The sequence below is a fragment of the Vidua macroura genome, chromosome 2 (genome assembly GCF_024509145.1).
Source record: "Vidua macroura isolate BioBank_ID:100142 chromosome 2, ASM2450914v1, whole genome shotgun sequence".
In the NCBI taxonomy this organism is placed as follows: Eukaryota; Metazoa; Chordata; class Aves; order Passeriformes; family Viduidae; genus Vidua; species Vidua macroura.
In genome coordinates this window covers 26388681-26415291 of record NC_071572.1, presented here as the reverse complement: position 1 = coordinate 26415291, position 26611 = coordinate 26388681, and the positions used below count along the sequence as shown (strand labels likewise).

The 26611-nt window shown below is 41.1% G+C and overlaps 1 protein-coding gene across 1 annotated transcript in view; it reads right to left on the bottom strand.

Annotated features, from left to right (window-relative positions):
- Positions 1 to 26611, bottom strand: part of TMEM255B (transmembrane protein 255B) — a 66830-nt gene that overhangs the window by 18159 nt on the left and 22060 nt on the right. The window contains exon 4 of the mRNA XM_053970437.1: positions 19915 to 20004. Coding sequence (XP_053826412.1) covers positions 19915 to 20004 — 90 coding nt within the window. The remainder of the gene's footprint in view (positions 1 to 19914; positions 20005 to 26611) is intronic.

Genomic DNA, 26611 nt, shown 5'->3' with positions numbered 1-26611 from the left:
CAGTGTGCCCTGATGGCCAAGAAGGCCAAGGGCATCCTGGCCTGTATCAGGAATAGTGTGGCCAGCAGGACCAGGGAGGTCATTCTTCCCCTGAACTCGGCACTGGTGAGGCTGCACCTTGAGTGCTGTGTCCAGTTCTGGCCCCTCAGTTTGGGAAGGACATTGAGACGCTTGAGCGTGTCCAGAGGAGGGCAACGAGGCTGGTGAGGGGCTTGGAACACAAACCCTGTGAGGAATGACTGAGGGAGGTGGGGTTGTTTAGCCTGGAGAAAAGGAGACTCAGGGGTGACCTTATCACTCTGTACAGCTTCCTGAAAGGTGGCTGTAGTCAGGTGGGGGTTGGTCTTTTTCTCCAGGCAGCAACTGACAGAACAAGAGGACACAGTCTCCAGCTGCATCAAGGGAAATATAGGTTGGATATTAGGAAAAAGTTTTTTACAGAAAGAGTGATAAAGTTCTGGAATTGTCTGCCCAGAGGTGGTGGAGTCATCATCCCTGGATGTGTTTAAAGAAAGCCTGGATGTGGCATTCAGTGCCACAATTTAGTTGAGGTATTAAGGCATGGGTTGGACTCGATGATCTTGAAGGTCTCTTCCAACCTAGTAATTTCTGTGATTCTGTGGAAGCACTCAAGTGCTCATTGCTCCTCAGTAAGTCAGTCAGACCAGATCCAAGACAGAAGACGCAAACTCACTATCTGCCATCCCCTCTTTCCATGCCAACTTACAAGCAAAGGACTATTTAAGTTGTTAGCAGAAATCTTTGCTGATTAACTTACACTGCATTTTACAGTTTTAAAATCCATCCAGGAATAACCCAGATTTTGCATAAAGATCTGCACTGCTTCAGCTCACAGGCAGAGTATTCTCAGCTTGTTGGATAATGAAGTGTGAACTGTATAAATCTGCTGATCCAAAATACATAATTCGTTAAAATGCAGAGCTAGGCAGGAATGCAGAGAGATCAATGAATAAAGCTCCTCCATCAGCTTGCTTGCCTTTCTGATTACTCCAGCAAACTTAAGCAAGTTTGGACACCAACTCCCCAGGGCTAGAGAAAGGTTAGCTTCCTGCATCCAAAAATATTTATTTATACTACACAAGTGTAAGGAAAAAAAAAAGCTTCAGTAACTCTTCTTCTCTAGAGGAAAAGCAAATACCACACGAACATCATGCCATGTCTTGAACTAGGTCAACATTCTTCCACAGTCCTGGGAAAGCATTAACCTTTAGCCATGACTTCCAGGGACAGATCTGGTTGGGAGGTCTAAGAGGATTGCAGTTCCTCTGCCAGAACAAGGAGCTGACAAAGAGAGGAACTCTGCTGGACTTTATAGTTACAAACAAGGAAAGATTGCTCAGGGATGTGAAGGTCAAGGGCAGCCTTGCCCCTAATGTTATGGTGGGGCTCAGAATCTGGAGAGGATGGAGCAGGATTCCAGCTCTGGACTTGAAGAAAGGAGACTTTGGCTTATTCAGTGATGTGTTTGGAAGAATCCTATGGGATACAGTCCTGTAAAGCAATGAGGCCCAGGAAAATGGGTTAATATTCAAGGTTCATCTCCTCCAAATTGAGAAACAGTTCCTCCCATCTAGCAGGAAATCAAGCAAAGGCAGCATGAGGCCTGTGTGGATAAATAAGGAGTTCCAGATATAACCTGGACATGAAAAGGAAGTCTACGAGAAGCGCAATAAAGGGGAAATCACCAGGGAGGAAAATAGAAAAATTATATGAGTATGCATGGATGGGGTTAGGAAAGGAAAAACTCTCTTGGAATTCAGTCTAGTAAGGGTTGCAAAGGGCAGGAAGAAGGGCTTCTATTGGGTGTTTTAGCAGCAAAGGAGAAATTGGGAAAATATGTGTACATTACTGAATAAGGCAGGCAACATAGTACAAAGACATGGTAAAGATCAAAGTATTCTGTGCCTTCTTTGCCTTGGTCTACAGTGGAGACCAGTGGGAAAAATTGGCACAAGAAAGAATTACCCTTGCTAAAGGGGGATCAGTTCAGAGCACATTTAAGCAGACTGGAGATACATCCTGTCTTCAAGGATGACAAGAAAGACAATCAGGGGAACTACACACTGATGGGAAGGGATGGAGCAAATAATCTTGGAAACAATATCCAAACATCTCAAGGACATGAAGGCGATTTGGAGTAGTCAGCATGGATTTACAAAGGGAGAGTCATGTCTGACCCACCTGTTGACCTTCTACAAGGATGTGACTGGCTTGTGGATGAGTGGAGCTTCTTGCTCACCTGCTTCTGGATCTTTATCTTCACTAATCCCTCTGGCAGTCTCATTCTCACAGACAAGCTGATGAAATAAGGACTAAATAACTGGAGAGTGAGGTGGACTGAAAGCTGGCAGAACTGCTGAGGTTGTAGTGCTGGGAACAGTGACATGAAATCCAGCTGGAGGTGACTTAATAGTTGTCTACCCCAGGGGTCAGTGCTAGGGCAATATTGTGTAGCATCTCAGATACTGAACTGGGTGATGGGTAGAGTGCAGCTTCTGCTAGCTGGCAGATGATACAAAACTGGGATGAGTGGCTGAAACACCACAGGACAGTGTCATTATTCAGAGAGACCTGGGCTGGAGAAATGGCCCACAGGAACCTCAACAAGTTCAGTACAGGAAAATGTCAAATCCTGCACCCGGGAAGGAATAATTCCATGCACCAGAAAAGAGTGGGGCCTGACTGTCTGGAGAGCAGCTTTACAGAGGGTCCTGGTGAGTAGCAAGTTAAACATGAGCCAGCAATGTGTCCTTGTGGCAAGAAAAGCCAGAAGTATTCATGACTGCATTACAAAGAGCACCACCAGCAAGCCCAGGAAGGTGGTCCTTCTTCTTAACACTGGTGAGACCCATTTGGAATACTGGGTAAAGTGCTGGGCTCCCCACTATAATAGAGAACACAGACATGGTCTATGAATTAACAGACTGGAATATCTGTCACAAGAGAATCTGTTCAGCCTAGACAAGAGAAGGTTCCCATGTACCTTATCAATATGGATCAATACTTGATGGGGAAGTGAAGAAGATGGAGCCACATCTCTCTCAGTAATGTCCAGAAAAAGGACAAGATGCAGTGGGCACAAACTGAAATATGGGAAATTCCATTTAAACATAAGAAGTAACCTTTTCTATTCTATGGGTGATTAAACACTGTAACAGGTTTCCCAGAGTGGTTGTGGAGTCTCCATCCTTGGAGATACTCAAACCGGACACTCAAACTGGACACAGTTCTGAGCCACCTGTGCTAGCTGACACTGCTCTAAGCACAGGTGGTTGGATAAGAAATTGCCAGAGGTTCTGCCCAGTCTCAGCAACTCTGATTCTGTGAAGGTCAGAGTCTATGCCAGGCTATGAGCAGAATAACAAGTTCTCTCAAAGTATCATAGGTTATGAGTTTAGCACCTGGAGACAGATGGTCCCTGGCTTTACCTTTGGGGCATTCACATCTTACTACAGGCTGCTGATGAGTGACACCACCACATCACTCTATGAGGCTGAGTCTGACCCTGAATGCTAAGATACTCCCCTCAGACACCTCTATATGTTCTTAAAGGCTGTTACATTTGCATCCACAATCATGGCAAACCTTCTTTCATGCACCTAATTTTGAACAGCAAGCCTGCTGCACTAGTACAGCCAGTCTTCTGCATTCAGTCTGTTCTCTAAATGCATCCCTATGTGCAATCAAATAAATGAGTGATGATCAAGTGTACAAAAATAACAAAGATTATTGGCTTTGTCCACACACCTACAGAATTTAACACCTAAAGCACACAGCTTTTAAGTAAAGGTACACTGGGGATGCCAAAAGGTTGCATTGGTAAAAGCTTCCATCTTCATGCCACAGAGGTGCTGTGGTCTGTCTGTCTACTAAGGTGTTTATATGAATAAGGCACCACACAGATATAAAAAAGTGCTTAAAAGCTATCCAACAGTATGGCACACCACATAAGCACCCGCTGGACTTTATAGGAGTGTCTATTACCAAAGGCAAATGAGACATACTTTAAAGCTATAAAAGTATTCCTGACAGACTGGTCTTAAAATACTTCACATTGCTCACAACAGATTGTGTATGAATATAGTATATACCTACCAGTCCTTGATTCTTCTTGGTTCTACTGCTCATAGCAATAGTGGTTGAGACAGAGCTACTTGTAAATACTATATATGTGTGTGAATGTATATATATACATTTCATCTATTAAGAGTAACTCTAAAGTATATAGCAACTATATTCTTTTTAACTAATTTAGTATCATTTGATACCAAGAACTTCCTCAACTGAGAGGAATTTTACTGAGACAGAGCTATGCAATACCTCCCACTAATGTGTAACATTAATATATAATAAATAATGCATTCCCTTTCTTTCCTTCTTTGAGTAAGTCCCTTTAAGTGGAAATGGGCAGGTGGGAAAGTTCTGTTGGTTAAAGCTTTGCTGATACACACAGAGGACAAAATATGTAGGCTGGTAAAGAGAGGAAGAATTCTCTATAAAAATGTAGTTGTATTCTTGAGTTTGTTTATTTATTGATGTGAAAGAAAAATGGACAGGTTTTATTCAATCCTTCTGAGCACTGGAAAAGATGATTTCTTAGCTTGCTTTTGAGCGTGTTTGTGTATACTGAGCAGGTGCAGTCAGAATGCCATCAAGCTAAGTTTAGAAAATTTTCAGATGTGTCAAAACCCCCCCCAAAACCCAGCACACCCAGTACCTCCCTTTAATTTCAGACAAATCAGAACTGCGTAGCCTTGAACCCTACAAGGCTAAATGTAGCTTTCCCTCATCTTGAATTTTTTGTTTCAATAGTTTTCTAGTATGTGTATTAAAAACCTGAGAGTGACAGACGGACAAGGAAGAGAAGATTTGGTCCAAATATAGAGGGTTTTGGTTTGGCTGATTGCTTTATTTTAAGAGCATACAATAGAAACCTTACATGCTGTTTGATGGTGGGAGCATTGCAGTACATTTTTTCTGTAAGAAAAGTATTCTTTTAACAGTATCTTTGGTGGATTTGATAAAATGACTGAGGGGAGGTTGAAGGGCTCTAGGCTGAGGTATGAAAAGAAGCTTTTTCTATGCCAGTTTTTGTTTCCTTGGAGAACAGATATATTTTGGATAACATAGGGGAAATTCCATCTCCCTTATGTGTAAGCTCACTTTCAGAAAACAGAGATATAGCTTAAACTGTATTGACTGAAATGTATGCCATACTTTACAAAACATGGCTAATAATTTTATTGAAATAATTATTCAGTGAGGGCTATTTTTTTCCAATTACAGTATTTATTTAGTCTTAGCTTCCATAGCTGCTCAAGAGAGGTGTTGATTGATCAGTGCCAGGGAATGTTCCCAGGGCTGAAACTCGAGCATCAAGCCCATTAAATTGTTAGAACTGTGCTGGTGATGGCTTTGGCCTGGGCAAACTATCACTCTTCCAAAATATTTTCTGGGCATGGTTTGTAAATTAGTATGGGCCAAGAACCATTCCCAGTAAGTAATTTGGACATTGCCATTTACATTCCAAGAGACTTTGAGAGTGAGGACGTGGGCTTCACCACGCCAGTTGGCCTGGGGAGCAAGGAACCATGCTGGTCACATGTAAAAGATGAATATAGATAAAATTGAGGGGTCCAAAACCAGAATAATGTTTTCAGTGTCTCATTAGCGTCAAGTTTTAATTTTCTGTTTTCGGTTGTTTTCATCTACAGCAAAGCTAGCAATGAATAGGAGAGGGATAGCTGCCAAGATTTTTCAAGTTTAATCCTAAAAACAAACTGAAACATCACCCTTCAGTGCCAGCTCAGCCTTGTTGCCAACAGCTGGGTGTTCTGGAGATTATCATTCCCTCCAAGACCACACTCTCTCAAAATAGGCATGCAAATATGAACAAATACAAATATGAACAATAACAAATATGAAGTTATTAGTAATTAGCTTTTATGCTCCTCTGGAGGGCTAGATAGAGCACAGGTATCTGTGTCTGCCCCACGCTGGCTGACAGCACATAGCACATGGGAGCATATAAACCTGAGCTTTCAGACCAAAGATAAAGAAGCTCCTAAAAGAAGGGGCCAACCTATTAGGAGACTGGGAAAGCAGGCAGACTGGATCACTGTCTGGGGGCCCAAGCTAAAGTTGGTTGGATCCTACCCTGTACAAACAATGAGAGGAAATGCTACAGGTTTTTTGCAATTCCTGTCTCTCTCTGACCAAGGGCTACTTCTCCATCTTTTTCAACAGCATTCCCAATGAGAAGGGTTTCTCCTGAGGAAGACTGCTAGAAAAACCTAGGGATTCACAGGAGTGATTAATACAAAAATTGCTTTCAATCACAAACAAATAAAATATGCAAATTTTAAAAAGATTTATGAACAGTTTCCATATTGGCTCTGGCCAGTTTGATATTAGGAACTTCTGAGTCCAAGGCCAGTATCATCAACACTGCAATGAGGGGGCGTCAACTTTGAAGAACAAAACATTTTATAGCTCAGTTTGCTCCTCAGCCTTGTGACTCCCACATGGAGCAGAGGACCATACCCCTCTACACCCAGAAATAAGGGTGGGTTTTTTTGAAGTGTTTTGGGCTTTTATTCTCTGGCAGATAAACCTGCAATTCAGTTTTCAGTTTGTAATTTCTGAAGCAGAAATGGGTTTCAGAAAACAAATTTTCTTCCATAATTTCACTGTTATATGCAAAAAGAAGAAACAATACCCCCTGAAATCTCCAAGTCCATATTTCCAAGTACTGAACCCACATGAAATGGCACAAAACAACTAATTAAAATAACAATTTTAAAACTGCTAGTTTCCTAAAGACCTGTATCTTCTGTTGTGTATTTAAAGAATCTTTAACTCCCTGGTAGTCCAACAGAATGCCTTACTCATAATTCATGAGATACAAAATATTTGTATACATATAGTTACATACAGTTTGTTTGGTAAACTATTTGTTTCCATATAGTTGTTAACATACTATTCCTCATATGCCTTATTAAAATGTATTTCTGTAACTAATACCATTATTTTCAAACCTGTCTATTTCAGACAGCAGCTGGACAGAGAGGAAGAAAGGGGTCACTGCTCACTGTGTGCCAGGAGCCTCTGGGCAGGATAGACCATGGGCTCCCACAGGAAATGTTGCCTCCTTGGACAAGCCAGTGTCTTGGGCCACCCACCCCCACCATGGGGCTCAGTGGGCTTCTCTTCCCTCCCTTCAGTATGTGGGACAGCTCTTATGGGAGTGCCAGGCATCAGCTCCTACCCTTTGCCAGGATGTGTTCTTTCAGTCAGTGCCAGGGATTCTAAAGAGGCTGCCATTGCATCTCCACCTCTCTTATTCACAAAGAAATTCAATCCACATGATAAATTGGCTGTAAGCATTTGGCTGGCAGCTCTCTGGAATGCTGTGGTTGCTATAAAACCTCAGGTTTAAAAATCACTGTGACCCTGAAAGGAAATCCAGGTGCTAGAAAATAAAGTTATGGACATCATAAAGAGATCATTGAAAGACAGAAATTGTAAAACAAAAACAAACAAACATTTTTTTTTTTAATTAAGGAAGCTGGGAAAGTACAGTTATGGTCAGAAAATTAAATGTACTACTGGATTTGGCAGTGTTAAGTTTACATTGAACTTGATCATCTTAAAGGTCTTTTCCAACCTAAATAATTCTACCATTCTACAATAATCCCTTCCTATTTCACCTTTTGACCATGCACTGAGACAGTTTTTTTTCTGGAATTATTAACATAGCCACCAAGGTCATAATCAGCTTTTGAATCCAGATGTGTCAGTTCAGTTTCACTTCATCAAGTGGGTCTCCAGGCCTTTCCATTTCTTCATTTTAGCTGTTTTCCTCCTCTGTGATACCAGTGATTGTTTCCCACTTTTTCTGATGTTTTGCTCTCTTGATACCATCATGTTGACTATTGACATAGGAAGTCCTAGGTTGTCAGGGTGTGCACAGTGCATGCTGGCTGGGATTTGGAAGGGAGAATACTAAAAAAAAACTGAGCCATTTCTGGACTCCCACAGTCCTGCATGAGTGCAGCAGCCCAGCTCTAAGGTCATGCTACTGGCAAGGGCTGCAATGGACCGGACTGGCAGGAGTAGAATGTTTTCAATTTTTTTTCAAAATTTATCCAATAATTAGGAAAGTATATTAAGAAACTTTAAACCCTAGAATTGGGTTTTCAAGTGGTTTTTTTTTACCTAAGCTGTAGACATAATTACTGTGTGTTAATTCAGTTTCTACACATATTGCCCATGCCTAAGGAGTCAAGGGCTCCCAAATGTACAGTTGATCAAACACTTCAAAGCGATGCAGAGCGAGACAGAGACATGCTTCTGTCCATGCCATACTGCTACTGTAACTACAGCACATTAGTGATCCCCTGCTGCAAATAATACATCTCCAGTGCTGTTTAAGCACTTCAGAGGCAGCCGCCCTGGTATCTGGTTACATTCTTTGGGTGAGGTCATGCCATGAGAGCAATTCCACTACAGGCTGCAGACAGCACTTACCCTTTCTTGTGCTTCTACATCGGCCTTGCATGAATTTAAGAGCTAATCTTCTTCTAGAAATGCTGCACTCCAGTCTAGAGACCCTGTCTATTTTGTCTGCTATGCTGAAACAACCCAACTTCTGTGCTGAAAATAGGAAAAGCAGCTGGTGGGACTTAAAATTTTACTCTCACAAACCAGATTTACTTCACATTTCTAGGGGTTCTTTTTAGAATTTCTAGGATTCTACAGAATCCTCTTCTCTTAATATTTGGTAGCAGCACATACTCATTTCAGGTCTTTCAAACCAGTAAATATTCAGAATACCTGTAAACTGTCATGGCTGAAAAACACACATACATGGTTCTGTCTCACTTTATATTTCCTCAGTGATTTTTATTTTATGTAAATACTTTGCAGTGGTAGCCTTAGTCTTACTCTTCCCTATTTTGGTGAGGTTTGTGCTCGTGTAGTACTGCTATAGTCAAATGAAAAGCCTACAGATGCTGGAGCTGCCCCATTGTTGGACAATGGGCACAGACAAAATACTTCCTGATATAGACTGCCAAATCTGATCTCAGATGGATACAGATCTACTAGGAGAGGTTAAGACCTCTTCAAACAGGTGATTTTCTCTCAATGACTTTTGGCCGCACTCTCTGTGGCACAAAGGTGGGAGGAAAGGCCCATCAGCCTTCACAAGTGGATGGAGTGCACTGGAAGAGGCAAAAGAAATGGGAGCTGACTCTCCTGCACATTCCCAAGGAGGTTCAGTGGCTGCAGTGCCTTTAGCTGAGCAGGCTTAGGTGGTGGCAGGAAGGAAAGGTGTGTGCAGAGCTGCTGAGTGACATGGTGTCTCTCTGCTTGGGGGCTGCTGCTGTGGCTGCTCTGGAGATAAGGCCACCCAAGGCTCCAGCGAGGAAGCCTACTCCTGCCTTAATACAGCAAATCCAAGCCTGGCTCAGGAATAGGTCTGCTTTTCTTCAGTCAAGTCTTGCTAGCCAGTGTCTCTCAGGATGAGGCTATAGACCTTCCCATAACATCTGCAATAGCTATGTTGTGTGGTTAAAAACTTAAGACTTACCACTGGCTTTTACACAAGTTTCTAATGATGCAATAGCTGATACTATTCAAAGCTATAATTTTAGTTATTGCTTGATGCAGTTAGGTATTTAATTGCTTATTATAGTTGATTACTTACATTGATTACATTACTTTGATTATAGGGTTTGTTATATGAACTGATTGCTCTGTCTTGATTGTAATGATGTTGTGCTGTGTGAGTAATTAACGTTTCTACAAGAATGCAAGAACTGTTTATTCTGTTTCTGGTAATGTGACTCAAATACATAAAAAACCGCTCCATCTCCTTCCTATAGCCTTAATGCTATGAGAATATGTGAGAAATCACTGAACCACAGAATATTCTGAGTTGGAAGGGACCCACAAGGATCATCAAGTGCAACTCTTAAGTGAATGGAATGATCCCACGCAGGGATCAAACCTGCAACCTTGGCATTATGAGCACCATGCTTTAACCAACAGCACTAATCTCATATAAATCTCTAAGTATACTACTGCAAGAAGTGTTATTTTGAAAGACATTAGCCTTTAAACATCTGAAATACTGAATATCCTGCTGACTGAAATGTACAGGGGTTTAATTTATAATGCTCTTTTGGAATTATTTTATAGCAAAGGGAAGGAAAAGAGGCTGCACTAAATACACCTAATTGAGCAATATATAAATATATTGAATATCTGCATCTACAAATAAAATGCTGGAGGCTTAATAAACATTGCAGTGTTGGTTTTAATTTTCAGGGCATGGCACAACATATCCCTATTATAATTTAATTTATGTAATAACAACTTTATGCATGACATTTTTATGTTAGGTATTGAGCAGAAAACAGCCAGAAAGGAGGTGCTTATGCCCAGCAATTTGCCATGAAAGCTCCCTATCATTCCTGTAACAGGGAGATCCCCACTGCCACATGTCAGCCAGGCTGACAGGTCTCGTCCAAATGGGAGGAACTGCAGGACTGGGACCCAAAATGTAAGAGAGGAAAAAGCCCATGAGAGAAACTTCAAGAGGAATGAAAAGACATAAGTTTTAAAAGTAAAATAGTCTAAACAATTAGTGCGATGGTTCATGAATGCCTGGACTGCTCAGGTACCATTAGCTTTTCCCCATCTCCACTGGCTTGTCATTTTGAAGCTCACATGCATTTCACAAGATCAGAAATATTGAAATACATGGCACTCAGTGCTCTAGAGGTGAAGAAGTCATTGGATATACTGATGGCTGAGAATGTGGAGAGAACTGCACTGAGCCATACAAGAAAAATCTTAATTATGTTACCTTCTTGGAATTTATCATAAAAGACTAAATAAATACATTACAAGTGTGAAGTTCCATAATATAGCAGTGGTGAGGCAACACATTTTAATAAGCTCTTAATAGAGCCATAAATAATCATCAATCAAAACTTCGTTGAATACCTGGGAACATGGACATTGTATGCAACTGAATAATCATCCACCCACAGAGAGAGAAATTCCTCCTCCGTGATAAGATTATTCATATTAATCATGGTTTCTTCTTAAAGATGGAGCAAATAAAACCTTTTGCTAGGGCACATTGCAGCATACTGAAACACCCTTAATTAAACCCTTAATTTTTACTCTACTAGAAATTTGAGGACTACAGATCCATGTGAATAAACAGTGCCTTTACTTTTTTTTTTTTTTTTAACTCCACTAGTTGCTGCACTGAGCAACTGAAAACAATGTTTTTCCTTTGAGAAATGATGAAAAAACTATGAAGTATTTTTGCTGCAATCTGAAGTCTGCAGGTGGTTATTTTCGCTCCCTCTATATGTCTGTGTAGAAGCTTTCAATTTTTTTCATAGAAAAGAAGCATCTGTTGTTAGTCTAGAAACATTTCTGAGAATAGGAAACAATAAAGGAAATTATCTTCTGCTGGCAGCACATCAGAGTGAGGTAGATTATGCTTTTCAGAACAGATTGCAAGCCCTTTGCCCCAGGCACCCACCTTTCTGGGGATTAAAGTGTAATTAACTTGCTTTGTGCACTTTGCATAAATTCCATCATGGCCCATGCTTTGCAAAGTAATGAAGTAAAGATGGAAGTAGACAATAAATCTCCCCTGACCCAAGCTGCTATTCTGCATTGCTGAACAAGTTCCGCTGTCTCTGCCACTCACCTGATTTTTGGATGCATAGAAGCCACACAGATGCAGAAGTCAATATCTGTGTACAAATGCAGAAGACTATAATGTCTGGGAACTAAATTATCAGTGTAATTTTAAATTTGGATCAAATCCTTCTCACTTTCCCACATCTCATATTATTTCTTGCATTAATAATATGATTATTAATATCAGTAAAATGTGTAGAATTTCCCTATCCTATTTCCTTATTTCTGGAGCTGATTTACAATATACTCATTGGAATTCATGCCTACCTAAGTACACTAGAAACAAAGCTAAAAGAAAATAATTTAATTTTCAGAGCCAAAGTAATTGGAAATGCCTGACTAGCTACAACCCCAATGCACTAAAAATTCTGCCCAGTTATACACTGACATTGTGGTCTCTGTGCAACAGGATCGTGCAATTAAATGGCAGTGGCATTTAGCCATTAGCTTTCAAATATTCAAATGCATGGGTCATTCCCTTAACACTTTCCCACAGTACAAACTCCCAATTTAAAAAAAAAGAGTAGTCTTCCTTCCTTCTAGTAAGATGGTCTTACTGCATCTTCACAGAACTCTTCCCCCAAAGCTGCCTTGCTGCAGTTTGAATAACCAAAGCAATGACATTAATGAGAGATCTCAGTTTGGGCTGTTATGTCTCAAAAGAGGGAAGCCAATGGACCAGTGTTTATGTCAGGGGCCTAGGGAATTCTGGACCAATCCTTGGTTTTGTCAGCAGTGAAGGCATTTATCCTGTATTATCCTACAGTGGGGCAGATGGGAAAGGAACTCAAACCTCTCTTTTCCCTTCTCATCAACAAGTCAATTCCTCTTTGGTATCCAAACACAGTGTGTGTGCTGCCTAATGGTTTAGACATTCTTTTTGGTTGGCACAATACGAGCCCTTTTCCCTCAGGAGAACAAGTCACAGCAGGAAAGAAAAAAAGGGATTTTAAAGAATTTGCAATCTGGCTAAACCTGAAGGGAATTTCAGGGATTAAAAAAAAAAAAACAAACCAAACAAAACTGTATAAACTGGGGGCTTTTCCCTGTCAGTGTGAGAGGTTCTGCAAACTCGAGGGGGAATCACAAGAGGTTCTCCAAAAAAAAAAAGTTGCCATTATTTTTTCTTACTGCAAAATATCCAGCAACCAAACCAATGCATACTACCAGCTCCTCTGTAATGTCAATATATTCAGGCTGTATGCATAATACTTACCTGTCTGGAAACAGAGGAATATCAGATTGCAGATTTGTGGGTACAAAAACCCTGCATCTGTGTTCTAGACCAGAAAACATTAGCAAGATGGCAGTTTTGCTGACAAATCCCTGGATACATCCAATATATTCAATATATATGTACTTATATATATATATTAATGTAGTGAATGCATTCATCATTGGGTTGTCTTGTATGTTATCCAGTATGTGAGGAATAGTGGTTTTAGTAGAGATAATTTTTAAGTTATGTTCATGTTAAAGATTGCATTTTCTCTGTTGATTTGAAGACCAGCAAACCTAGATCAGAAATCTTGATAAATGGTTTTGAAGTGTTTTTAATCTATCAAATCCTAAACATTTTCCAGCAGAGAACAGGTCCTGGCACCACACATACAGGTTTTAGAAGAGGTAATAGAGTTTCTACCTGACTGTAAAAATAGTTCAAAGGAGCCTTCCTTGAAGATCCTTCTCTAGAATGACGTCCTGAACAACAGCTTAAATAATTTCATCCCAAGACATATGCTTCATGTTCATAACCTCTGGATATGCTTCATAAGATTAAACAAAAAGAAGCTTGAGATTTAGGTGTTTCAGCGATGGAGAATTATCCATAACCTTGACAATGCTGCTTCTATAATTCATTATTGTCAAAACCATATCTGCTCCATGGTTTCAATCTCTTTAGCATTGACTTCAACTCACTGTATTTCTTTTGTTTTTGTGTGAGAGACTAAAAGCCCTCTGCTATCAGATAACCTTTGACTACACAGATACCTTAGAAAGGCCATGATCAATTTACCTGTCAATCTTTTCTGTGTTAAATAAAGAAATCAAACTTCTGAGTACTTTTTCTAAAAGCTACCACTTCAGATTTCAGATTTTTCTTCTCCAAACTCTTTCCAAGTCAATGAGGTCTTTGGCAAAGCACCAAGAAATACTAGACCTGGAATCAGTAATCTAGCAGTGGTCCCACAGGCTATTCCTATATCGCCAAATAAAAGCCAGAGACCAAACTCCACACAGTCTCACCACTGTGCTCACACCAACACAGCTTAACATTATATGCCTAGCTCAGATCTGGTTTCAAAATAGCTTGTGGGGGTGGTCTGAAACTCTTCTGTAATGTCAGTACCTTCTCTTCTACTAGATGTCCTTCTGACTTCTGTTGTGAGGCTTTTGGCTGATGTACCTCTGACTAATTTACCTTTCACAGGACTGGGCACTCCCAAGCTGTAATGTGCTTCACAGGGAAAATATATCTGCTTAACAGGAACAAAAATGATAGTACAACAGGTTCCAAGCTCTTCAGGCCCTTCAGGAAAATTCTTTTTCAAAGTATTTGCCCTTTGATTTAAAGTATAGTCAACTGCATTTGGATGTGTGAATGGGGTTGTCTTGCAACACAAAAGAGAACTCTTGGCAAATGGGCTTAAGCTGGTAGCAAGAATCCTCCTTTGCTCCAACCCCTGAACTAAGTTCATAAAAAATAATTAATCCCACCCTGTAAATGGCTGGTACTCTAGGAATGCAATCTGTGCTTGAGTGTCAGATGCAAGGTCTAATACTAGAATTAATACCGTGGGATAGTTGACCATTGGCAACAAAACGTACTGGCTGCAAACTTAAGCACTCTGTATTTAGGAAGTTCACCAATGAAACAATTTTACCTTGGTGGACCATCAAAATAAAAATCACTACTGAATTAGTGCTAGTTTTCAGTTAAAAATGTCTAGTATTCACTCTGCTAAAAAGAAAATACAATTGCAAAGCTTTTCAGAGAATCACAGGGTTGGAAGAGACCTTTAAAGCCCATCTAATAGCAATGAACATCTTTAGCTAGACCAGGCTGCTCAGAGTCCTGTCCAACCTGACCTTGAATGTTTCCAGGGATGGGGCACCTACCACCTCTCTGTGCAATCTGTTTCAGTGTTTTACCACCTCATTGTAAAAAACTTCTTCCTTATATCTAACCTAAATCGACCCTCTTTTAGTTTAAAACTTTGTCCTATCACAATAGGCCCTGCTAAAAATTTTGTCCCTATCTTTCTTATAGGCCCCTTTAGGTACTGGATGGCCCCAGTCTGGTTTCCAAGGAGCCTTCTCCTCTCCAGGCTAAAAAACCCCAGCTATCTCAGCCCGTCTTCATAGGAATGGTGTTCCATCTCTCTGATCATCTTTGTGGCCCTCCTCTGGACTTGCTCCAAGGGATCCATGTCCTTTCTCTGCTGATGAGGACGCTACAGCTGGATGCAGCACTCCAGGTGGGGTCTCACCCGAGCAGAGCAGAGGGGCAGATCACCTCCCCCGACCTGCTGGACATGCTGCTTTTGATGCTTTTTATGGTACATGCTATGCCATGCTATTATATTAATGAGTCATACAGGGTGGAAATGGAATTAAAAGGAATTAGGTGTAATTTTGTCTCATGTGGCAACATGGAGAACACAAAATGCATTTAGTGTTGTTCTCCAGAGAATCTACCTAATTTAATTCCAGTGAGAAATTATTCTTTGAGTTGTGTTAGACATGGAATGAAACAAATTGTTTTTTTCTTCAATGGGAAAGCCAACAGGCTTGCTCAGAACATTTTCAAATGGATTTTTAGAGGATCTGGCCTATAGTGTGCAAGACAGTGGCCTGTGTTACATGCCATGGGCAAATGAAGCCACCCTGTAGTAAAATGTAGCGGGTGGCCAGCAAAGCTTCTGGTCACCCCTGCTGCCGTCCTAGCCCGGGTGTGTGTAACCTGCATGAGAAGTTCCAGAGATGGGAAGGGGATTGACATCCCCGGTCACTGTGCACGCAACCACCGGATGCAGCTGCCGGCTCCTGCACAGGCCTCGGGGAGCAGCTGGGAGCCCACAGGTCACCGCTGGGAGCCCACAGGTCACCGCTGGGAGCCCACAGGTCACTGCTGGGCAGGAATCTCTGCGTCTCTGCCAGGGAACCGCTCTTAACACAGAAATCAGCAGATCTTCATCTCCTAGAACGTGTTTATAATGTAGCTATTTGTTTGCTGCCAACTTTACTTTACTTAATACAGCAGCTTTGGAGTTCTACCAACCAGAGCTCAATTTGCATGAGCATCCCCCACATCAAAGACTCCGTTTTCCCATTGCCTTGTCTCTGTGCCTTACAGAAAGTGAGTTTACATAATGCCCGTCTCATCAAATAGTATTTTGAGGTAACATATATAAAGAGAAAGCAAATATTTCAAGTTCAATTTCTAAACTCCCAAATCAATAGGTAATTACCCAGCTGATATACTTCAGCAGTCCACAAGCTGCACTTAAACCATATATGTGAAGATCTGAATTTAGGAGTGTTTCAGTATCCTCTAGTTCAGCTACATTCAGTCTCAGGTTCGTTTCAGGGCTTAGCACCCGATGATATATTCTATTTTAATTAACTCCTTAAGCCATCACTATCAAGAGGAAGAAACTAGGTCAGCTGAAAATTGAATCAACGTTACACAGAAGTGGCTTTGCAGAAGAGGAGGGGAACAACTTAACACTGCTTGGTTTGGTGTGCATTTTAGATGTCACAATGGACAAGCAACTGTGCCTTCCACGGCGCCCAGCTTTTCCTTCACAGAATCACAGAATAAACTCAGTTGGAAAAGGCAATTTCCTCACTTCACACCTGGACTTCTTGCTGTTGGTTATTTTAGGTTCTTCATGGAGCACAACTGCAAAGCTAAAGATCATATGGCAATGGTCAAAGCTTGAAGTCATGAATAGGAGGTCATAGCTACTGCAGAGAATGTGAACCTGTGGTGGAACAGGGCATCTCCCTGTGTGGTGGGAGGACGTTGCTGAATGATCTCCAACAGAAAAACTGGACTATTCTCATCTGCTAAATAACAAAATGTCTCAAGCAAACACAAATGAACATAAATTCCTTTAACCACCATATTTTTCTGAAATAACATCACTGCACTTTAATTTCATCTTTGATTTATTTTACTTGATTCTGGTTTGGCTGTTTTTGTCTTTTTAAGGTGAATTATATCTGCATTATTTCTTAGATAAGCTACTGCTATTTTAAATCAAGCTACATTTTCTTCAGTGTTTTTAATTTTATAAATGGTGTGATCCAGAGCTTTCTATAAAGCAAAGTAAGTATTAAATAATGTAAGCATCTCTTTTCTGAAATGTATCCATTTCCTGGAATAATTTTTTGTCAATTTCATGCCCTCTTGGAAAGGAAATAAAACAGAGAAAACTATTTTATTATTCTATTCACAGTTTTATAAAAGCAGGAGAAAATGTGCAACAATAGTCTTCATTCCACTGCAGGCACATACTAAGAAAAATCTGTAATTATGTGATTTGTCCTCTTCACATCCTTCCCAGCTCAAATGAAGCTAAAAAGAAAGCAAAAAGGGGGACACATTTCTTATTCCAAATTGGTGTGAAAGATGCTGTATTTGTAGTCAGTCTGAAGACTGCTTGGCTTCAGCTACCATTTCTCACAAAAAGTTGATGGCTTTAGCATAGGCACCTACTCTGACATGGCAGGAATTTTTTCTTTCCCAGACTGGAGGACAGTTTACTCCAACTCTTCAGCAGTTATGCCCCAAAGGCAGTGGACAAAATGGTAACAGCACAAGCCAGATCTGAAAAAGGCTGGAACTGCCTGTAGGGAGTGGACTGAACGTGGTGTTGCTGTTCTTCCTGAAGGAAATGAGATGTGATGCAAAGAGGATGTAACACTGTGGCACTGACGCTGTAGTCTGTGTGGCACATGTTCTTTTGATAAGGCCCCAGCATTACTGTAAATTAAATTGGGAGCACACTTACACTTAGGAAAGTCATCCCTACAGACTTTCCCTGGTGTGTTAGAGAAACTTGGTGATGTACACTTTTACTTCACCTATCAAGTTCCTTATTAGACAGAGGAGAATGAGTTGAAGCGAGTGTGATCATGCTGAGATGCAAATTATTTTTCCAACAAATGGTGCTACTTAGTATTTCTTTGCTCTGTCATAGGTGAAGGAGATAGCAAGATACAGATGTGACAAACAGAACTAAGCCCGAATGTAAACAACTGGTCATGGATTTCCATGAAGCCATGCTTTCCAGCCATGATGTGACTGAAGGAGGATCATGTTACTGGGTTGTTCATCTCCAGCACTCCTGGAAATGGATGACCAGCCCCTTCCAGCCTCCAGCTCTGCACAGGGGATGCAGTCATATCCAGTCACCAACTTAACCAGATACAGAACTGCACCCCCCAGACTGTAAGATGCTTTTTTCTTAGGTGAGTGCAATGACTTTGTGCCTTGGTGCTCTCTTACTGAAAACACCTAGAAAGGTGTGAGGAGCAACATCTGCATCCGTGCTTGAGACTGAGCACACACTGTCCCCTGACACAGTACCTCGCCTCAGAGAAGCTGTGTCTACCCTCAGCAGTGGGGGGCTGTGGCTGCGCAGCTGCACTGCAGTTACAACATGCAAGACTGTACAAGTGCCATCTGAACACTTCCTAATGATCACATTAAAGCAGAACAGAAATAAGTCAGGTTCCTGGGAAATTACAGAATCACAAAATCATCAAGAATGGAAGAGACCTTCAGGATCATACAGTCCAACCATCAACCCTAAATTACCTTTACACCATATTCTTAAGTGACACATCCAGATGCCTCTTGAACACTTCCAGAAATGGCGACTCTGCCATCTTCCTGGACAACTTTTTCCAATGCTTAACTACTCTCTCAGTATCCAATTTGAACTTTTCCTGGCACAACCCAAGGCCAATTCTTCTAAAACTTCCAAGTGGGACATAGCAGAAGAGACTGACCTTCACCTCACTATAACCTCCTTTCAGATAAATAACCTCTGCTTCTCCAGACTAAACAACCCCAGTTGCCTCAGCCTCTCCAGGACAGGTCCAAAATTTTGATAAGCATCAGTGGTTTTCCAGGGCACAACCATGAAATGTTCTGGAGCAGGGAATGCAAGTAGGAATTTGCTCCCCTCCTCTTTTAAGCAGCTCCCATGGAACAGCTCCCTGGGCCTATGCTAATCAGAGACAGTTAAACCAGGTGTCATCCAGACCAGCCACAGGGTAAATCCAAGAAAAAGCAGGCACTTTGGCATCATGTAGGGTCTGTATTCCACAAAACATGACTACAATTCAGAGCATTTATCCATGCTCACATTGCATACCTCAGTTGTTTACACCAATAGATGCCTTTTATCTTATGCAATGTATATAAAGCTCTGAAACCCACATTTGGTTTAAAGCCCTCCTCAGTAACAGTAAAATAGAAATCAGTTTATAACTTTATGCTTCAGGTGATCTAAAGCCTAATTACTCTGAGGTATTTGCTAACAGAAATTCAATAGGGTCTCCCTGATGCCAGTGGAGTTATGCTGCCCCTCAATGAACATAAGCAGAAAGATGAGCAGGCTCATGGTATTTCATAGCACAGAGAGGCTCGTATACAATCATGCTGTATTATTTAGCATACTACATCTGACCTCTAATGTCTGTTAACATATATGACTACTTATTTCCTGATGATTTTGGAAATCAAAGCTCAATTAAAAGCTAGGGTTTAGACTGATTTTTTAGGTATTCTATCACAAAAGATAGAATAGCAAACAACACATTTCTAACATATAAATTACCATATTCAAATCCCAACATGTGATGGTGCTCATCACTGTGTGCATTCCAAATCCTTACTGTGCCCACAAAGCCTTTGTGCAATAGGAAATAAATGCTGGTAGTGGTTGAAATGTCTTCCTTTTCTAAGCAGATACACCTTTTAGCATGCCTTTCATGACATTTTACATCACCTTTTTATTTGGAATCTCCACCAAGAACTATCAAAACCCCTAATATACTGCTAAACATAAACCAAAAGAAAATACTTTCCTGCTAGAAATGACATAAATAATCAAAATTGAAACATGACAAAATTGCTGTACTTACTATGTGTCGTGCTGCAAACACTCCATCAACTATTGCACAACAGAAGGCTGCTACAACACCAAAGCTGATAAACACGATGGAGGCAACCAACTGAGAAGAGAAAAACAGATTGAGCAATCTTTTCAGTATAATTCTTTAAGTAAAACAATTACACTAGTTTTTCTAGTACTCTGAAATGATGGTTTCCACTGCTGTAATTCACTTTAGATCAGTGTGTCAAGGATGACAGTCATATACTAGTAAAAAGGCATAAATTCTTGATGCTGAGTTGACAGACCAACAAGCCTCCCAGAAATGTTTAAATCTTTCAAGAGAAAATTAGGTCAGCTGCAAGAGTTAAATTCAATGGTGATTTCTTCCAAATCAACTTACTTAATAAAACAGCAGTGCTTCCACAGGGACATGGTAAAAAGTTATCTTCCTGTTGGCTTACATAAATCTTTGGAGCTTTACTACATGGTAGTATTTCACATCAATAGATAAAGGCAGCTGCAGTAAGTTAATAACTAGCCTGTGAATGATCAGAAATCTTTTATCATCCCAAATAGCTTATGCCACAGCAAAATCAGAGATTCAGAGCACCTGTGGAAGGGCTGGGGTGTGCTGCCTTGGACCCCATCCTTGTTGGGGTTTCCAGCCTGGACAGAGCAGAGCACAGCAGAGCTCAGTGAGTGTCCCAGCTGTAGCACAGACAGCACAATGTCTTCATCAACCCACTAGCCATAGCTTCAGACCTCATTCTTCCTCCCAAAGGGCTTCATTCATTATGCACTATTAATTCTCTCTCAGCAGGACTGCTCATGGTGCACTGCAGGAGCACAGCTCTGGCACAAGCAGTGGTGGTATGGAGGGCTTGGGTGAAAAGGCTGTGCATGTTGGACATGTTGAGCCCCCTGCCCTCTGTGCTGCAGCTCTGACAGCAACTGCAGGGCTAGAACAACCCCAGACACCACAAGCTTCCTGCCCAATTCACTCTGGGGAGAGAATCAGAACTTGAAAAGAATGTGGAGTGCATCTCCACCAGGGACCAGTCAGTGTGCTGTTGGCACACACTTCTGAGATGACACTGGCTTCTTCTGAGGTCACATGTGAAGGGTGCAGTGCTGTGAGCCAGCTGAGATGAAGCCCTGAAAAACCAACTGTACACTTGGCAAGGTGCTCCCCTGGGTTTGCTACCCCCAATGCCATCAGATGAGGGAGAGATGCTGACAGTCTCTAATCTCTCCCAGATTAGATGATTCTGTGATGTTGAGGACTCTGCACCCTGAGTTTGAAGGACTGGATTCCTGCAGGGTATAAGGTGAACCTAACATGCACTATCTGGCTATGCTTTTTAATGTAATGTAATGTATACTTCTCATGTCTCTGGCATTTCTCAGGCAAAGTCACAAGAGGAACCCTTTGAAACATCCTATATGTTGATTTTAATTTACAACAGTGTTGTTATATTTAATAACAACAACAGATTAAAAAAATTCATTGAAAACTGACAGAACAGCATTCTTTTATTGGCAGAGCACATGGAAAAGGGATTCAGTTAAGAGTGTGGAACCTTTTTGTTATTTACTAGTCATTAAATGCTCCTTTACAACATGTATTCCTGAAATACCCAGGTAGAGATATCCAAAATTATATCCATACATTTCATATATCCTTTTGCCTATACAAAATCTGCATTACCTAGGTGCCATTTTCACAAATTTGTAAGGCATCACTAACTCACTTGAAAAACGGACTCTTTAGCTTGTGTTAGGTTAAGAACAGTACAATGTGAATAGTGCTTCCAGGGGATGCAGCATTGGTGATTTTCTCAAAAATACTTATATTGGGCAAGTAGGAAACTACAACCATATAAGCCCACAGCTTGGATGCACAGGTGAAAGCAGTATTACCCACCTGGAGGTAAGAGCTCTTGGAGAATTGGCAAAAAGTATAAATTAAAAGCAGAAGAATCACAATGCTTTCTGACATACTTCTTTAATCTCCCCTTAGTTCATGTCTCATGCAATCAGAGATGAGCCAGCACTGCCATAGGGATTGCTGTAGAATTGGAATCCTCAGCATGGGGAGAAAAGGGGCACACAAATGTGGCTGAGGTTGAAGGTACTGGCTGATCTTAGGAACCTGCTGCATTCCCCCTGCAGCCAGCTCCATCTTGCTGAAACCCTAGGAAAAACACTGTTGGCATCACCCTTCAACCTCTGCTATCCCATGGCTCTCCAGTATAGGAAGTCATGTCTCATGAATCTAAAGATCTTGTCTAAAGATCTTGGCATGCAATTCATCAGATTGAGAAGACTGTGGACCCTTATCACTGCAGAGTAGTGGGCTGTGCTGCCCTGTGGCAGCTGCATTTGCTATAGATTCTGATCTCTTTATTTGAAAAAGCAGCAGTGTTTAAAAGTTCTGATTAAGCCATTATTGTCTGATACCTCTATATTGTTTTTCAAGTCAAGCTGTCAATCAAATAATTAGTGGGCTAAGTCAGGTGTTTCCAAATTGCCTGAGCTCAAGATGAATTTACTAGAAGCTGGCCTCAAGGTGGCTTTTCATTTCACACATGAACAATTTAAAATCTCCAAACCAACATTTTCCACTCACTGAGATAGCTTAAATCACCTAATGAGTGTGCTGGCCTTTCAGTTTCACCATATAGCCTTAGGAGACCACAAATAAAGGTGCAGTAAATCACAGTATAGAAAGGAGCTACAGAGTTGGCTTTGCACTCCTCAGTCATGTTGGAGATCATCTATGCTTCCAAGGAATTGTGTGCGAGTCAAAGGTTTACAGCCAGAGCCTGCTGTTCTTCTCCATGACTACTAGCAATTACTTCAGTGAGCAGTCTCTTTAGAATCAATGTCATTCCTTGACTGAAGTAATATTTATCATGATGCCAAACTGGCAGACCATGACACTGAGAGCTTTTTATGACTGAAATTGCCTTATATATATTTGAACGACAGAAGAAGTGGTAGTACAAGAGCACCACTAAAAAAATTCCTTAAAATAAAAGTAGAGATTCATATGCTCTCTCAAATCTCTCATTGCTTATTAAGAATGTGAGAAACATAAAAAATCAAGTACAAAATTAATTACTTCTGAAAATTGCCAGGACAACCAAATGAAGAGCTGTTGAAAATTCAAAAGCTAATTTTCCCAAGTAGGTGATTGCTGGAGCAGTGAGTTCACAAGCCTAGGACTGCCTAGGAAGAGAAGCAATGCAGTTCATTTAAAGATAGAGAATGTTGCTGACAGGTAAAAGAAATAACACTTTAAATAAAATAAATAATGATCCATCACATCATCTTATTTCCATTTTCAACAGCACTATGTTTTGTCAGGATAGCTATTCATTATTTATAGCAATATATTTGAACAGTTATTCAAGAAACAGTTTTGCTCTTGCTCTTCCATTGGTGTGCAGCCAGGCTTCTCTGCAGCTGTTGCCATCAGAACATGTTTATTCCTGGTTCTTGTAGAGAATATAATAATTCGATTATTTACAATGGAGCCATAAAACCAGTTACTAAACACTGAAAACTATACTGTGTGGACCTAACAATCAAACTCAAAAGGCAGTTGTTTAACAGAGGGGTTTTAGCAAAAGGGAGAACAAAACAGCATATGGAATGAGGGACTTTTGTACACAGTATTAAGAGCTGTAAGCTATCTCCAGCTGTATCACAGAACTGTGAAAACACTCTAAAAAGTAAAACTAGTGAAAGGCTGGACTGCTAAATTCTTGCATACTGCCTTCTTTCAGAAAAGACATGCATTTTTTTCTCAGAATTCACCTGCCTTGGACAACCTCCTGTCCTTCAGCAGGCATACAACACCACTGCCTGCAGCGTCACCCTCCTGCGCAAGAGAGACTAGTGAAGGCATCAGGGGACACACAGCGGCCAGGGATGCTGCTCACAGACTCTTGTTCAGCTGCCAGAAATGCACCTGGCACAGGGAGTTGGCAGCTAAGTCTCCCACAAGGATCCCCATTTTTGGAGTTAAGAGCTGGCCAGACAGCAGACCCAAGAGGCAGTTTGATGAGGCCAGCCCAGCCGCAGCCACACTGATGTACACACTGCACACCAACACTGCACCTCAGGTCCCCAGGCACGCTCTGTGCTGAGTGACACGCTGATGGTGCCATGTCCCTGCTGCGTGACACGCAGAGACCTGCAGAGACCAATGTTTGCCAGCAGAACCACACAAAACCACATTGCTCCTCAGCATAAGCACATGCTGGCTACATGTTGGCATCTCTCTGGCTGTTTCCAACATCCCAGTGGAATACTTCTGGGAGCTAGCTAGACTCTCAATTCTGGTACATCCCTGGTTTCTTCATGATTCTAATTTAGCCTCTACCTATGCTCAACCAAAAAGCACAACTTCTCAGATAATGACAGTCATTTCTAGCACTGGATGCTGTGTGAGATGCCTCATTCTCTCAATTTAGAACAAGTAGATCTGAGACTGAAAAATGCATGGATTTTTCTTTTCAAAATCACCTCATTACTGGATGCAAGTTGCATTACATCTAACAGACTAACTTCACTCATGCTAAATGGTTAATTCTGCATTGCACAGCCTCTGATGTCTCCAAGGATTATGCTCTTCATCAAGACTCTCTGGGATTCTTTTCCAGGCAGAGAAGGAATCAGAATTACCCTGACTGATGTAAATTGAGAACCACTGTCATTCAATATTTTTTGCTGTAGAAAGTTAAGTCTTTGCAAAAGGATGTGTAAATGTTATGCCACAGGTTTGTAAAGCCCTTTTTTTTATTCCCACACAGGTTCAAGTATTTGGAAAAGAAATGCATGGGACAGTTTGTTGTAGGCTGCCCCTAACATTACATTCCCCAAATTACAGTTTAATTCAGTGGGCCTTTTTACTGGTTTGATTTCCCCATGTCCCCAAGATCAGAACTGTAGGCTTAAATAAATCTGCTGCACTTTTTCAATGGGAATGATGATGTAAGAATAGAAGTTTACAAAAACTCATATCACAAATCCAAAACAGAGAATTGTTTTTCACCCTGGTGCAACCAGGGAGCTGGAACAACCAATCTCAGCCAGAAGCCACATCTGTTACCATGGTACCTCAGCAGGCCTATGGATTAATATCCCACAAAATTAAGATAATTAAACTCGTTGCATTGCATTGTCTTTCAGATGCTGCTGTCAACTATGCACTGCCTGTCTTGTGAAATGGGCCTGGGTATATAAGTACTTAAATTGTGAATTAATTTTTTCTAATTTGGAATGCCCTCTCCCGTGTGGCTGCTTCTTACACAACAGTCAATTCTTTTTCCTGCCCTTGGGACAAATGTTTTGCTGCTGTGATGAAAATGAAGCACAGGCAAGACTCCTACAGTTTTCACAACTGAGCTAATTAGGAGGTTTCTCACTATACCAGGTAATATGCTCCACAATTTATGGCCTGACAACATATTCTTTCCATAGGCTGGTTCTTAAATAATGGCAATTGAGGTTCTGCTGGAGGGTTGTCACACCACAGGAGATGGGATTACATCATGTTCATTATTCATTAATGCCAACTCCAGTCATAGCTGTGCACTGGTTACAATGACAAGAATTCATAATGGTGAAAGACTTTCATGACTGCCCAAACTACACATTCCAGTTCCTAAAGGAACCCTACAAAAAAGCTGGAGAGGGATTTTTTATAAGGGGCATCTAGTGAGAGTACAAGGGGGTATGGCTTCAAACTAAAAAAGGGAAAATTTGGATTAGGTATTAGGAAGAAATTCCTTACTGTGAAGGTGGTGAGGCACTGGAATAGGTTGCCCAGAAAACCTGTGGATGTCACATCCCTGGAACTGTCCAAAGCCAGGCTGGATGGGGTTTGATCAGCTTGGCCTAGCAGAAGGTATGTTCTGCATGGCAGGGGGGTTGGAACTAGGTGATCATCTTTTTAAGGTCCTTCCCAACCTAACCTATCCTGTGATTCTATGATTGTGTTGTCATATGTTTAGATTAAGCCTCATCCTTAGATCAAGTGACCAAGTTAGAAAACTATGGCCTTTTCACAGTATAATCACTGTTGAATTCAGCACGTCCAGTCATATGTTGTTCAATATTATCAGCAAAACCAAAGATCTTTAATTCAGATTTCCTTCCCTCTTGTTAATAGCACCTTGTGCTATTAATGTATTGTTAATAGCACCTCAGGGCATAGACTTGAGCCTGTGTGATTGCTTGCTCACTGCCAACTCAAAGGGCATCTTCTTCTCCAGTCCTTAGTTTGGTTACTCGCTGTCCAGCCCTTTCTCCGGCTCCCTGTCCCAAAGGGCTGCATCCCTCATCCCAGCTCCTGTGCCTATCCAAGCACACAGGAAGCCAGTGAAATTCACTCCACAGGCAGAAACTACTTATTCCCTCAAATGAGTTAAATCAGAAGACTGCAGAGAGAGATGAGCACTAGATTCAGTGCAAATGAGAAGGTGACACCATGTAGCCATGACAGAAGGGAAGGAAGTAGAAGTGCTGACAGCAACTAATAGATTGTTTCACCTGTTCCATGTAATTTACAGTCCTAGGGATTATCAAAGTAAAAGCTAGGTTTTAGCTGTAATGAATAAATCATAAGGACTGGAGTTATTTTGTTGTTTGTGGTCAAGGAGAAAAAGTCTGCTGTTTCCCAGTATGGTGTCAGGGATAATTAGGAAAAATAGCAA